The sequence below is a fragment of the Dipodomys spectabilis genome, unplaced genomic scaffold, assembly GCF_019054845.1.
Source record: "Dipodomys spectabilis isolate Male_0828 unplaced genomic scaffold, ASM1905484v1 ptg000140l, whole genome shotgun sequence".
Taxonomy (NCBI): Eukaryota; Metazoa; Chordata; class Mammalia; order Rodentia; family Heteromyidae; genus Dipodomys; species Dipodomys spectabilis.
Genome location: NW_024870817.1, coordinates 32,542,552 through 32,558,930, shown reverse-complemented (window position 1 = coordinate 32,558,930; position 16,379 = coordinate 32,542,552). Strand labels below are relative to the sequence as shown.

Below are 16,379 nucleotides of genomic sequence, written 5' to 3'. Positions count from 1 at the left end.
ACCAAGGACCTCCATGGTAATATTGTGTATGGTATTGCTTCCCACTGCCACGATCAGGGCAGGGAAGACAGCACGAATGGAAGAAAAGGGAAACGAGAGAAAATAAACGGAAGAAAGCACAACTAGAGGGAAAGAAGACAGGAGAAATAAGACAAGGAAGAGACGACTAGAATAGGTGTGATGAAAGTTCACTTGCCTTGCCCTATCCTCTGGTGGCAGTGTCTGAAATCCTGGGGTAAGTGCTTGGTGGCACCCTTCAGATGGTCCCCATGGTCAGAAGTGTTTTCGTTTCTGCTGAATTACTATTTCTCACGAATATAAGAATCACCAGTATGTGCTTCATGGGTAGTTTCCCTTAACATTTCTTCAAACATGTCTCTTATATGATGTGTAAACAGGCTAAAAATACATGGAAATCCCCAAGGAGCTAAAGGCTAAAAGTTTTTCAGGACCCTAAGGCAAGTGGCCAAGTTTTTTTTTTTATTGTGAAAACACTGTACATGGGCAAGATAACGAGTACATTTCTTATCAAGCACTGTTGCCTCCTCCTTTGTTTCCCCTTCCCATCCCTTCCTTCACCCCACCTTATATCCCCACCTAATCCTCCCCCCCACCAAAGTTGTAAAGTTCGTTTTTCAACATAACGACTTGTACATCTCATTGTTGCAATGGGTCCACCTGTATCCCCATTTAAACAATTTGTTTTTTCCCTTCCCCTCCACAAATTATCCCAACATCAAATACAGTGAAAGCAGGGGTTATACCGTGGGTGGAGGGACATACAAAGCAACAAAGAAATTATCTTATAAATATGTTAGATACAATTGCAAGAAAGAAAAAAAAACATTTGAATACTTATCTTGGGGTTAATTTCCCTAACATCAACTTATCTGACCTTTCTGCTTAACTTAGACATACACTGGTTATTACAAATAAGGGAAACGATGGGACCTATGTTTCTTTGGAAGTTTAAATAAGCTGGGTGCTGGAGGCTTTCACCTGTAATCCTAGCTACTCAGGAGGCTGAGATCTGAGGATCACAGTTCTAAACCAGCCCAGGTAGGAAAGGTCTATGAGACTCTCTCTCTCTCTCTCTTTTTTTTTTTTTTGTCAGTCGTGGGGCTTGAACTCTGGGCTTGGGCACTGTCCCTGCCAAGCACTATGAGCCACAGTGCCACTTCCTGGCCAAGTTTTTGATGGCCTAGTTTTAAACAGTGACACAGCTAGTCTAGTATGAATTCAAGGTATTCTAAAGGCTCTCTCCCTTTGCCCTGTCCCCTCTCCAAGCAAATACTTGTTCACTGAGGCCTGAAATTGATTTTTTTTCCAGAGGACAGAGTTTTTCATTTCATAATAAGAAATCATTTTAAATGCACGTTCTCTCCCTTGAGTGAAGCAAAACATAGACTTGGAGTCACCGCCTGGAAGCATGTTGCTTGCTTTCCTAAGAGCGGGGCAGGGAGCCCAGCCTGATGTCAGGGAACAGACACTCCATTTGGAAGACAGTCAGGCACAGGAAGAGAGCTAGGACCAAAGATCTCAAATTGAACTAGCTGGGGTTGTGAAAAGATAGCTCTTCTGCTGACTCCTTCACGTGGCTCAAGAGAACAGCTATGAACTGGCCTGGCTAAGTTCTTCAACTTCTCATCTTTCCCACCTGCCGCTACACCTGTCCTGCCATACTCAGGACATCTTGAACTACTTCAAGGAACTCAGCTCGTAAATTTATCCCATCTCACCGAATCGCCCATCCATCCCTTTCTCCTGACCCATCCCTGTACTGTATATGGGTTATAATTTAGATGCGACTTCCTCCAGGAAACTTCTCTGAACCTTCCAAGCTGAGCTGATGTCCACTCCCTGTGGCCCCCAGGCATCTCTGTGACACATAATGGCACATATTACCTTGAAAGGGCATTTCCAGGTTACTTGTCTGTTCTCTCTAGACTTTGATAATCATGAGTACCTTCGCGATTATATCCCAAGCATCTAGAACAGTGCCTAGAGCAGAGTAAAAATTCAATTAATGATTATTAAATAAAGAGATGAATTGCTTTCATTTTCCACCTATTGTCAAAGACAAAGAATGTAATTAAAGAAAAAATTTATCCAGAGATGTTCTACGGAACTCATGTACATATTTCCTTTCCTCCTGAAAATCTACTGGAATAAAGAGAAACATATAATGAAAAGAATAAATTCATATTAGCTCTAGATTAAAGTATAGTTTGAGATAAAACCAAATCTTAGTGGATTTTTAACAAGAAGAGTTTGTTTTTCATTCATGTCATAGTCCTCTGGCCAGAGCATGAAACAAAACAGCATTCCCATTCCATTCTCTGCATCCTTCTGCAGGGGAAGGGGGAGGGGAGGGAGGGAGAGGCGCGAGGGGGGGGGGGTGCGCAGTAGTGTCTGTATTCATTAGAAAGCATAGCATAGTAGATCCCATAAAAGGAATTTTAGGTGCCAGTCTGAAAGCGATGTACATCATTGCTGCGAAGGGCACATTGGCCATAACTCAGTAACATGGTGCTTTCTAACTATAATAGGAAACAAAAATAGAGGTTAGTAAAAACAGAACATTCTCCCATGACCCTGAAAAACAAAGGATGACTGCAAGAGACCAGAAATTCTGAGACATTTCTTTAAACTAGGAAGCAATTGAGTTAGAACTGGTGGAAATAAATGACCAGAGGAAAACAGAGCCGATAAGAAATTCAGGCAGAAATAGAAGTAATTCAAGCAGGAGAATATTTCTGCAAAAATTGAGTCAATTCCAGAGATACTTCAAACCCAGTTAACAAATACAAACCACGGGAAAGATTTCTAGAAATGTTGTCAGAGAAATGACTGTTTGAAACTGCAAGAAACACTAGGCTGCCCCACAATGAGCAACCAACTATCAATGCTTGCCCCAGGAAGAGGCCTGGGGAGAATGTCAGTCCTGGGCAGCAAAGCAGAATAGAGTGTGAAATAATTCTGGGCCTCCCTCCCAGAGCAGCAATAGAAGAGAAAGACAGTGAGTCAACACTAGAGAGTTTTATACTAGGACAATTTGTTCATTATTTCTTTCTAGAGTTGGATTTATAACCAAGAAACTCAGGACAGACATGATGCCTAAAGAATAAGCAGATTATTTGTTGGAGGATTTAATATTTTGAGTTCCAAGTATATTTTAGATATGAGACCCTTATCCGTTGTATAGCTAGTAAAGATCTTCTCCCAATCTGTGGGCTTTCTATTGATCTTGCTAGCTATGTCCTTTGCCATGCAGAAGCTCTGCAGCTTCATGCAATCCCATTTGTCCAACCTTTCTTAGATTTGTTGTGTTTCTGGGTCTCTACTGAGAAGATTTTGGCCTATGCCTAGGAGACCTAGGGTTTCTCCTATTCCTTCCTGTAATGTTTTCTGCTTTGACTTCAAGATCTTTAATCCATTTGGAGTTGATTCTAGTGCAGGGTGATATATAAGGATCTAACTTTAGTTTTCTGCAGGTATTTAACCAGTTTTTCCAGCACCATTTACTGAAGAGGCTGTCTTTCTTCCATTCTATGTTTTTAGCTCCTTTATCAAAGATTAGGTGGCTATAGGTCTGTGGGTTCATTTCTGGGTCTTCAGTTCTATTCCATTGGTCCTGAGGTCTGTTCTTGTGTCAGTACGAAGCTGTTTTCATTACTATGGCTTTGTAGTAGAGTTTGAAATTTGGTATTGGTATTCCTCTAGCACTGTTCTTTCTGTTAAAGATTCTTTTTGCTATTCATATTATTCTATATGAATTTTTGGATTGCTTCTTCTATTTCATTGAAGAATGAGGCTGGAATATTGATATGTATCACATTGAATTTGTAGATAGCCTTAAGAAGTATAGCCATTTTCACGATGTTGATCCTTCCAATCCTTCCATGGGAGGTTTTCCTACTTTCTAAGTTCTGCGTTGATTTCCTTTTTCAGGTTTTTAAAGTTTTCATCATAGAGGTCCTTCACTTCTTTAGTTAAGTTAATTCCTAGGTATTTTATTTTTTGTAGGGCTATTACGAATGGAGTTGCTTTCCTGATTTCAGCCACGGTTTTCTCGTTGTTGGCACACAGAAAAACCATTGATTTTTGAGGGTTAATTTTATACCCTGCCACTTTGCCAAAGTTTCGAATCAGCTTAAATAATTTGGAAGTGGAGTCTGTGGGATTCTTTAAATACAAGATGATGTCATCTGCAAAGAGAGAGAGTTTTACTTCATCTTTCCCTATTTGGATCCCCTTTTTGTTTGCATCTTGTATTATTGCTGTAGCTAGGCATTCTAATACTAAATAAAGTTTAGAGGAAATGGCTTTAGTTTTTAAATAAGTAGGCTAAAGACTTAAGGAGAAACTTCTCTGAAGAGGAAATAAGAATGGCCAATAGACACATGAAGAAATGCTCAACCTCCCTAGCCATAAAAGATGTGCAAATCAAAACAACATTGAGATACCACCTTACTATAGCCATTATAGAATGGCTATAATCAAGAACTCTAATAACAACAGATGCTGAAGGGGATGTGGACAGAAGGGAATCTTACTGAATTGTTGGTGGGAGTATAAACTTGTTCAACCACTTTGGAAAGCAGTATAGAGGTTCCTCAAAAGACTCCACATAGAGCTCCCCTATGACCCAGCAATCCCACTGTTGGGCATTTACCCAAATGATCACAAACAAGAACATACTAAAGCTACCAGCACAAGTATGTTTATTCCAGCATTATTTACCATAGCTAAGATTTGGAACCAACCCAGATGCCCCTCAGTAGATGAATGGATCAAGAAAATGTGATATATATATATGTATATATATATGATATATATGAATTCTATGCCTCTATCAGAAAGAATGATATCACCCTATTTGTTAGGAAATGGAAAGACTTGGAAAAAATTATATTAAGTGAAGTAAGCCAGGCCCAAAGAAACATAGGTCCTATGTTTTCCCTTATTTGCAATAACTGGTATATGTCTGGGACAAGCAGAAAAGGTCAAAAGCTATGTACATATGACCAGTTAACATGATGTTAAGTGAAATGAACCCCAAGATAGGGTCACAGTGTTTTTTTCTTTCTTGCTATTGTTTCTAATGTGATTTTTTTTGTTTCTTTATATGTTCCTCCCCCACATTATAACCCCTGTTTTTACAGTATCTTGTATATACACTGCATCTTGTATATACACTTCTCTAGCTTGGGGAGGGGAAGGGGAAAACATGCTTAAATAAGGATACAGGTTGACCCATTGTAACAATGAGATGTACAAGACACTATGTTGAAAAACAAACCTTACAATTTAGTCAGGGAGGGGGGAAAGAGGAGGAGGGGAATGTAATTGTGGAGGTGAGAGGGAAAGGAGGGTAGTGGAAAAAATAAAGGAGGAGGTAACTGTAACCCCTCTGTACAGTATTTTTACAATAAAAAAAAGAATAGGCAGAGACAAGATATGGAATCAACCAGATGCCCCCTCAATGGACTAACGGATCAAGAAAATGGAGTATATATAGATGATGGAATTCTGTGCTTCCATCAGAAAGAATGACATTATACCATTCATAAAGAAATGGAAAGACTTGGAAAAAATTATAGTTGTTGTAACTAGAATGGGCCTATAAAAGTAATCACACTGCAAAGGAGGAGGCTACAATGCTTGATGAGAAATGTACTCATTATCTTGCCCATGTAATTGTAACCCCTCTGTACAGTATTTTCACAATAAAAAATATATATAAAATAAAATACATTAATCCAAAAAAAGTAATCACACTGAATGGGAAAACACAAAAAATACATTTGGACATGATAAATTATATAGGACTCTACATTCACACTGTGAGGCCAAAGACAACTATTCCTAAGAGAAGACCCCAAAGGCTCAATAGCAATGTTAATATGACCATATAAAATGATACTTATTAACATGAACTCCAAGAAATGGAAACAAGAGGGGTTTTGTTATTTTTTCTCCTCTGTTACTATTTTTTTATTGTCAAGGTAATAAATAAAGGAGTTACAGTTACATAAATAAGGTAATAAGTACATTTTTTTAATCAAACTTTCCCCTTCCCTCATTTTTTGTGCTGGTTTTGTTTTCCATACATTGGTGGGAAAGTCAAGGGGGAGCACAGAAATCCTGGGGCAAAGGATCAACCAATGTAGCAGTGATACTTACTGCACACTATGTTGAAAATCAACTATATGCCAGGCTCACATCTGTAATCCTACCTATTCAGGAGGCTGGGATTTGAGGATTGTGGTTCAAAGCCAGCCCAGGCAAAACGTCCATGAGATTCTTATCTCCAATTAACCATGAGAAAACCAGAAGTAGAGCTGTGGTTCAAAGTCATAGAGTACGAGCCTTGAGCAAAAGAGCTCAGAGCACCCAGGCCCTGAGTTCAAGCCCCACGGCCATCAAAAAGAAAAGAAAATGAGCTACTCAACTTAGTGGGGTGGCAGGAGGAAAAATATTGGGAGAAAGCCAAGAAAGGGGTGACACTGTTCTAAAAGAAATGTACTCATTACCTGACATATGCCACTGTAACCCTTCTACACATGACCTTTAACAATAAAAAAAGAAAGAATAGGCAGAGAACCTTCAGATGGGCACTCCTACATAACTGCCCCCAAAAGCTTTCGACACACATTGCCTACAACAAGATCCTTCTTATCAGAAGTACTGTTAGGATGATATATAAACAGAGGTAGTCAAGACATGTCTGAATAGACATCCAGGAGTAACAATGTTCTTATAAAAGACCGATTATAAAAGGAAAACACCAAAGGCAACAGACACCCAGCAATAGAATAAGCAATATTATGGTGATGAAAAATATTAAATGTATACAATCGATTTAGGCAAAGAGATTTATTAGTCTGTTGTATCTATGAAACAATAGCTGCATCACACAGGAAACATCTAGATTTATTGAAAATGCAAAATACTATTAATTGAATAAAAAGCCAATACCGAGAGCTAGTTCTCCATTGGTCTGTTATATTTTGTGAATCTTGCAAAGTGAAGTTAAGATTATTCTTGGGGTTTTTTTTGTTGTGGTTTGTTTCGTTGGTTGGTTGCATGGCTTGAACTCAGGGCCTAGAAGCTGTCTATGAACTTTGTTGCTCAAGACTAGTACTCTACCACTTGAGTAATAGCTCCATAGATGGTTTTTGTTTTGTTTTGGTGGTTAATTGGAGATAAGTATCACAGATTTTCCTACCTGACTGTCTTTGAACTGTGATCCTCAAATCTCAGGCTCTTTAGTAGCTAGGATTACAGCCATGAGCCACCAGCACCCAGCTGATTGTTCTTATTTTGCACTATTGTTTCAAGGACATTTATTTAGTAAAATGCTTTGGAAAAATTGAATATCTCCCTCCAGGAAATCGGATGCTTAATATTCAATATAATAAAAAAATGTCTCCCTATGAGGCACTGGAACCCTAAGCTTTGTGATTTTCTCTTGTCACAGCCTACTATGTGTTTAGATACCATCTGGCCCTTTTGGATTGTCTTGTGGTAACTAGGACACAAGAGATTAGCACAAATGCTGACATGAGAACTACTCTGAGTAATAAACTATGTTTGTCACTGACCCAGGAACTTATGTCATCTTTCATTATCCACAAAATTGTACCAGGCTGGCTTGCAAATTGGCAAAAATCTCTGACTCTTCACAATTATTAACTAACATAATGGAAATCTCGAGAGCCTAAAAGAATGAACTGAAGATCAAGGCAAGATATTTTCTCAGAATTCAGTCCAAAAGATAAATATAGATTATAGAGGCACGTTAACAAATACAAAAGATAAATCCAAGAGATGCAAATATGAGATAGGAATTCTGGAAGAATTGATAAATGTAACTACAAAAAATAGAAAAACTATTCTCATAGCTAAAAAGAGTCCAAAACACTTAAATAAAAAGATCATATTATTTCAATGAAGCACTTCACAAATACTTAATAATGACAAAGGAAAAAAGGGTATATCTACAATAGTTGAAGCTAGCAGAATCTACCTTAACCATATTATTACTAATATCATTTCTAGTTGGACATACTAATTTATGTGTTTTCTGACATCATGTGTTAGAAGGACCCAATGTCACTTCTAAAATATTCTTAACCAAAATTATTTACTCTGAACCTATCCATGGGCAATCAGACAAGTCCTATTAATCCTATCAATCAATTGACCTTTAGTCTTCATTAATATATATATATGTGTATATATATATATATATATATATATCCATGATTTGAAAAAGAAAAGATTAGGATACTCTTCTAGATTTCCAGATAAAGAAATAAAGAAACATGACAACTAAATTCTGTGCATAGTTATTAGTTGGGATCCTCAAAAGATAAAAGTTTTAGAGTTACTGGAACAACTAGACAAGTTTAAATATAGACTACATATTAAATAATAATGGTATATCAAATTGTCATATTTAATCAAAGTTTACAAATTGTTACAGTGTGATAGTTGCTTTGAGGTTAGTAATAAAACATATATGTTCTACAGGAGATCTATGTGGAAATACTTAGGATAACATGTTATTATCTTCAACATACTCAAGTGATTCATCACAAAGCAATATGTATAATTTTATATATAAACTTATAATTTCTTTCAAAATAACAAATTAGGGAAAATAAGTCACAAATTCTAATCAAAATACTAATTGAGGAAAATTTCATATAATAAAGATTCATGCCTGAGCATATTTATAAGCCAATTTAGACCTCAAAAATTTGAAGATTACATCCTCAGTTTTTTGAGGTTACATACAAAACATCTTGAGATATAAATAGAAGTTAAGAGAACAATGTCATCCTAGTTCCGAAACTTAGCTTGAACCTAGATCTCTGTACTCAGCCAATAAGATTTAAATGTGAGAAGAAAAGAAGAGAGGGGAGGGCAGATATATTTTAAGTCATAGAAAGAGCAAGAAATTTTACATTCCATGGATGTAGCCTGAAATAGTCCAGGATTACCAGATGCTGTCAGCTTACCCTGTTCTTCAAAGGTTTGAAATCAGAGGGCTGTTTTGGGGGGAGCCCCCTTTGGGTGCTCTTAAAAGATCTCAGCCACTCTGCTCAGCTCACATCCCCAGGCTAATTCTGCCCAACACTCGGTAGCAAATGAACTGACTGCATTTTCTGTACTCTACCAGCGGCATAATGCAAATGCTTTAAAGAGGTCATTGCCCTCCAACTGTGAAATGGTAATGTGTTAATTATGTGCTTAATTAATTTCTACCCAACAGCACACCATAAAATTGGAAAAACAATTCTTCAGACAAGTTTTATCCCCCAAGACCAATGTGCGTAAAGTACATAGCAAAAGACCAAAATGTGTCACTAGTAACCTTGTTTTTGGTTCAGAGGCCCATTTTTGCTGTACTTTGTTGAAAGATGCATAGTTACCATTTATTTTGCCTGTCTCTTTCTCTTTGTTCTGCTACTTTCATGGATTAAAAATGACAAGGATGAGATTTTTGCTAGTTCCTTTTTGATAAAGACTCCAATGGGCAAAACTTCCTATTAGAGTTTACTAGGGACAGTCATCTTCTTCATTAGTTTGCATGAGTTTTCTAATGTAAAAAAATCACAGCATGATTTGTAAGACTTAGCTAAGAAATTACAAGTGTAGCTTCTATAATGTAAATATTCAATTATATGAGATATAACAGTTTCTTAACTGAACCAGAGTTGTGTCTACATACTGAAACAAAACTAGGTGCAAGAATAGAAGACACAAAATAACTACTCTGATAATATAACAACTTTGCAATTATTTATAAAATCTTTGTTATTATCCATCTCCAGCACTTAACACTCCATGAAAAAGATATTGTGTCTTTAATCCACTTTCATTATTTCTAACATCAAGCCTAGTGCTTGGTATCTATCTGACACTTGCAAAGTTTTTGTAAGCAAGTGAAGCAATGAGCAGGTGAACAAACGGCAAAGCCAGATTAAAAACCTAGGGTTCTGACCTTGTAGATCCTTCTCAGAGTACCAGATACCTCATGTGGATACAATGACTTTCAAAGTAAAATAAGAGGCAACTATTGATGGGTAGTTAGGCCATATAACTTTATGGTTAAATCAGTCTAGAGACTTATCTCCAGAAAGTCCTGATTTACCATGCAATTGGTCTCACATGAAATCAGTCATAGCACAAGTCTTAGTGCATTGGCAGTGCATTGCTGTGGATAGCTACCCACTATGGGTCCCATCACCTAGCACTTCAGTGCCAGAAATGCTGGGTCATGTGGCTTGGATCTCTTCTCAATGAAGGATGCACTAAAAGAGGTTAGAGAGCCAAGGAATTAGAAGATAGTTCCACAATTCCTGTTGCAGACTGAGAGAACCAATATCTGGAATCAGAGAAAACAGCTGGAACCCCATTCTTCCTGCTGAGTGTCACCAGCTTCTGGCCCTGCATCTGAGACCAAAAACAGCATGGTTTCACAGGCCAAATCTCTACTTCCAAGCTAACTTGTCCTAACTCATTCCCAATGTATTATGAGACATCAACAAAGGTAAGACCCTTAATTATATCTTGATTTCAGTTGCATTCACCTCAGCTGCCTTTCTTGGATTGTGTGCATACATACTATGCACACAATTATTTTATTACTGTAACAAAGCTGTTGACATATCATTTGACTCAAAGCATAGCCAACATTTTCAGTAACATCCTGGGTCTGCAATTTGTAGTTACAATTTCTTCTCTCCTTCTCTCTCCCAACAATATCCTGTCTTAGGAAAGGAAGCTGGTGGGACAGTAAAAAGTTTGGATGGCAAAATTGAGGAGAGTGCTGAAATACCTGCCCTGGAGGACTCCTCCCCCTCCCCCGTGGAAACTCAGCAGCACTCCTGGCAGGTTTCCACAGACATTGAGAACACTGAAAGGTAAGTGGGAAGTTTCCCTGAATAGATTGCCAATCCTCCCCCAGTTCATCTTCTTAGTGGCTATGGAGTGTTGAGCATTTTTCTACTTCAAGTTCAGAAAACACAAAAGGTTTGGTCTGCAGAGAAGAATAGCCCTGGCAGGGACCTCAAAGACTATGAGAAAACTTGATAAGTGAGTGGGTGTATTGATCCATTTTGCATTGTTTTAACAAAATAGCTCATAAAAACAATATGGTTGCAGAAGTTTCAGTCCAAGTTCAGCTGATTCCATTGCTTTAACTCTTGAGCCAAGTCAACACCTGGGCAGGGAGCATGTGGTGAAGATGCTCAGTTGATGGCAACAAAAAAAGCAGAGCAAAAGCAGAAGTGGCCAGAGATAATAAATACCCCTCAAGCAAACATCTTTGGTGGCCTATTTCCCACTAGTTTCCACCTCCTAGTTTTATTCACCACCTCCCAATAATGCCATCAAATTATAAACCTATAAATGGATTGATTCATTGATTAGGCCAAAGCCCTCATGTTCTAATTAGGCCAAAGCCCTCATGTTCCAATCACTTCTTAATAATTCTATGAGCCTTAGGAGCCATTTTATATCCAAACCATCATAGAGAGTACATAATCTAAATTCTCTAGGGAGACTGTAGCAAGACCTCCAGTAGGTACAGGATAGCATACTACATTCCATGAAAAATGAAAACAAGGCAGGAATGCCGATATAGCAGCACACAATGGTAACCCCAGAAATCAGGAGGCTGTGGCACTTTCTGCCACAAGTTTTAGGCTACTGTGAGCTATATAGTGAGATCCTATCTCAAAATAAATAGAAATGTAGCATACCTCCTTGGAAGGAAGAAAAGTGAACCTGCTTACTGTTACAGCTCACCCACTAGACTGGTTCCTAAAATATCCATTTGATTAAGAGAAAAGAATATAAAATCATGTGGCGATGCTTCCCATAGATGCTCTGATTTCAGACATGTGGAAAGCCTTGCTTAGCATTCTGTCCAGTTCAAAAAGATCATTTCCTCTTATATCCTCTTCCTCTTCAGAGTGGCCCTTAATGATCAAAGCAGGTTAATGTCTTATTGTAACATCAGCTGGCTTACTTCTAGGGAATAAGTTTCTTTCTAGGAAATTTGAAATTCTATAGTGATTCTCTTGCATCGAGGAAAAGGTAGCAATAACAATACAAAAATAAGTGCCATCTATGTCCCATTTAGATGCTAAAAATGCCAGTCTGAGGGACTGAAAGATAAAGCCCTTGTTTACTGGCTTTCCCATCAATAACTGCCCTTTGCTACTAATGTCCTCAGAGCTGGCACAAACCAGCTGAATAAATACAAGACAATTCCACTGAGGATTGGGAGGGGGGAAGGTGAGTCATTGACAAGATAATGAACATTTTATTTTTTTTTAATTTTAGAAATGAAATACACAATGGCATCTCTACTTTCATATTCTAATAAATTCTAAAGCTAATTACCAAATTTCTGCGTTTATGGAAATTTGGAGCATGTGGTAATTATGTACTATTAATAACACCAGGATTTTTGTAAAAGCCTGGATATCCAACAATTCAAAAGATAAAACTTGTTTGTTTCAGATTGGTAGGATGACAGACAAATGGTGAAAGAGTTTTATATTTAATTATTAAAATTATTACTGAAACATTTCTTCTGTACCTTCCCAAGGGTGAGTGTGGGGGTAATATCCACAGGAGAAACCATTCACAAAGCCATTTTTCCTTTTCAGATACCTTGTACTGCAGCTATATCAAAACCTCCTAAGCTTTAAAAAAGCAAACTTGGACAGCAGTACAACTAGAGTAGGATATCCCAGAAAATAGAACGATTCTGGTCAGGCTGGTCACCATTTCAAGTCCAGATTCTGGACAAAGAGATAGAAAGCCTGTGGAAAGCAAGCCCAAAAGACCCTGAATGATTTAGACCTCCTCAGTTTTTCTTGGAGCTCTCTGTCCTGAGGTCAGTGGGTGGTAATTGTACCGTGCATTGAACTGACTAGGAGAGCTTTTTTTTGTTTGTTTGTTTTTGTTTTTGTTTTGTTTTGTTTTTTGGGTCCGGTCATGGGGCCTGAACTCTGGGCCTGGGCACTGTCCCTCAGCTCTTCAGCTCAAGGCTAGCGCTCTACCACTTGAGCCAGAGCACCACTTCTGGCTTTTTTCTTTTTGCTTATGTGGTGCTGGGAATTGAACCTAGGGCCTCAGGCATGCAAGGCAAGCGCTCTACCACTGAGCCACCTTCCTAGCCCCAACTAGGAGAGCTTTTGAAAACAGAAGTCCTCCTGGAGTAGGATGAAAACACAGGTGACTTCTTTGCGGCAATCTACGGAAAAATTGGTGCTCTTCAGGAAGAACCCCCCTCCCATCCTTCCCCATCCCTCCTGCTTATCCTATAAATCTTATCTGAAAGCAGACATCTTGCAGGGAGGAAGCTCCCTCCCTCCCTGCCATCCCTCTAATTTCACCTCATCTGTATAAGATGCTAATAGACATTCCTCAATCTTACACTACCAAACAGGTTGTACAAAGGTATTTCTGCAGAACTATGAGGCTACTTTCCCTTCCTTCTCCAGTCAGGACTTCCTGAGACTTGAGTTCCTTAATATTCTTGAGGAGCAGGCTCTCTGATGTCTCTGACATCCTCCCCGCCTGCACCAAAACAGTGGCCTTGTAAGTCATGCCCAGCACAACAGCAGTACACTGCAAAATGGACTGAAGTTTTCATACTTGAAACTGAATGATAGCTCTTTCTTCAAATGCCAGAAAAAGAAAAAAAACTTGGTAGAAATTCTCCAAATTTTTCTTCCCTGAATTCATTCTTAAGCTTGTGCTATGTGCTATTTCTTCCTCATTCTGGAGATAATTAGTATGTATTTCTTAGTTTTTCAACATGTGATACCTTTTACTGTGTTAGACAAAAATCTACTACTTTGTTCTGGGGGTTCAAGAGCACTGTCTTCACTGCTTAACCACTTAGACATGTGGGCAAACTACTATCCCAAGGGTCTAAACAGGACAGATGTCTCCTGTCCTAGACTACAATGCTCTACAGAGCTGGGGTTTTAAAATTGTATGACCTCTGAGATGAAGGTGGATGCTTCAGGTCCACAATGGCATGATGTGCTCTGAGCAAAGGAGCGAGAGGGAGCTTAGAAGGACAGGCAAGGGACTTAAAGAGAATCCAGCAGTCCTCAAGTGGTCCCTCCCACACTCGCCACTATTCTGAAGAGCTTTTCTCCAGAGGTTTTGGAATTGATCATCCTCCAGGCATGCCTAATACATGCCTCTAATACCAGACCTCAGTAGGCTAAGGCAGTAGTTTGAGGCTAGACTGAGCTACATAGCAAGGCCCTGTCACAAAAACAAGGGACAGGGATAAGGCTTGGTGAGTACTGGTATATATGCATATATATATAAGTATATGTAATATGTAATGTATATAATGTATGTATAAATAGGTAGATACATAGATAGATACATAGATAGATAGACAAATAGACAGATAGATAGATTACTGTTCCATCATTTAATTTAGTAAAACCTTCAGGAATACTTAACTAGTGTCCTGCTGAATTCTGACCATAGTAAGGAGGAGCTTTTAGATCCAGTCAACTGTGAGAAACATGTACAAACCATAATCTTTCCAGCACTCCGCTTTCCTTGAGTAGGTGGGTTCAGTTCTTAGTCTCTACTGATAAGAGAAAGTACTAGCCTTAATACCAGAGTCATTTCTCTGAGCTCAGCCACTTCAGAGCTCCTGCAGAAGATACACAGTCTAAATGCTTGGCAAAGGAGTTTCCCTTCCTTCTAAAGCCAGTCTGTCTCAGATATTTTACTTGTGAAAGCAAAATAAATTCTATCGCTGCCTACTGGAAACCAGAGCTAGTACAATTAGGCACTGATGCTTGCCCTTCAGATGTCTTATGAAACAGACTGAGATTTTACTTTGAAATCTCACAGCTGATTATTCTTTCTTTTTCATCAATTTTACAGAGACATGCGAGAAATGAAAAACCTTTTAAGCAAACTCAGGGAAACTATGCCTTTACCACTGAAAAATCAAGGTGAGTCTTGTCATTTCCCCTTGAAGCAGGGGAGGCTTTTAACTGATAAACTTGGGACTTATTTCCTAGAAAGCAAAACAAGTATTTTCCACAAATAGAAAATGATATTGAGTGTCATTTGCCTTTTTAAAAAAATGTCATAATGAGAGTCTCTTGAGTGAACAGGGTTTTGCTCTGAAAGAGGCTGAGATATACTCTGACCTGGAAACAGATCCCTCCCCAGATGTTTCTATCACATGCTGTAGAAATCATTATACCAGGGGTGGCCACACAACGAACTAACTTGACCATGGCCAGAGTGTGGTTTACAGCAGAGAGGAAGGAATTCAGGACATTTTCAAAGGAAGATCTATATTGAAAACTTTCAATGTGCCACTATCCTAAATATTTTACCTGTATTCATTGTATTATATTTATTATTTTTTTTAATTATTAGTCCTTGCTAGGGAGCTACAAATAGGCAACTGCTCTACCACTGAACTGCATCCCCTAAACCCTTGATAGTTTCTAACAATAACTTTGAGGGAAATACTATTACTATTTCCCAATTTTCAGGACATAAAGACTCAAGAGATTAGTTAATTTAGCCAGAAAAAAAAACAACAACAGGAGTGGGAACCTGAACTCAGGACTCCATCTCCAAAGCTATATTAGGAGTATAAAACCTGACACAGAACTGGAAGTGGCGAGATTCACCAGAATGAGGAAAGGGACTCTCTATGCTTTTGTTAACTATTGTAATTCACGGTAGGTAGGGGAAAAACAAAGGAAGAGGCAACAATGCTTGATAAGAAATGGACTCATTCCCTTGCTCATGTAAACTGTAACCCCTCTGTACAGTATTTTCACAATAAAAAAAAACTCATTAAAAAAAGAAAGAATAGAGCCTAGGACTAGAAGAATAACCCCTGGTACCAACAATAATGTTTGTTAAGTCTGGACCTAGCTTTGCAGGGCTGGGCCTGAGGGATGTATATGAAGCATGAATAACAAACAGCTTTACTATGCATCCATGGCTACAGCATCCTTGGCTAGCGCGTCCATGGATGAAGCATCAACTTCAGAAAGTAGCACCTAGAGAGTGGGAAAGGATCTTTAGAGACAAGAAAGAAACGCCTCCCGCTTCCACTGAGCAAAGCCTGGGTGGGAGGGAGTACAGGGCGCTGCTTGCCTGGGAGCAGAGCGAGGAGGAGGGAGGGGGAGGAATTGGCAGAGGAGCTGAAGTGCCTCTTGGCTTCAGAAGAAGTTGGGCAGAAGGTAGAGAGGTGGAAGTGAGAACACCAGTAGAAGAGGCTGAGGAGTGGGGGGGGGGGGTTCCTGGGCACAGGGGTGGGGGTCAGAGAGTAGAAGACAGGA

The 16,379-nt window shown here is 38.8% G+C and overlaps 1 protein-coding gene across 1 annotated transcript in view; it reads left to right on the top strand.

Moving 5' to 3' along the window:
* LOC122117253 (regulator of G protein signaling 7 binding protein) overlaps positions 1–16,379 on the top strand; it is an 85,222-nt gene that overhangs the window by 58,354 nt on the left and 10,489 nt on the right. Inside the window, exons 4-5 of the mRNA XM_042690959.1 lie at positions 10,790–10,937; positions 14,953–15,023. Of these exons, the coding sequence (XP_042546893.1) occupies positions 10,790–10,937; positions 14,953–15,023 (219 nt within the window). The remainder of the gene's footprint in view (positions 1–10,789; positions 10,938–14,952; positions 15,024–16,379) is intronic.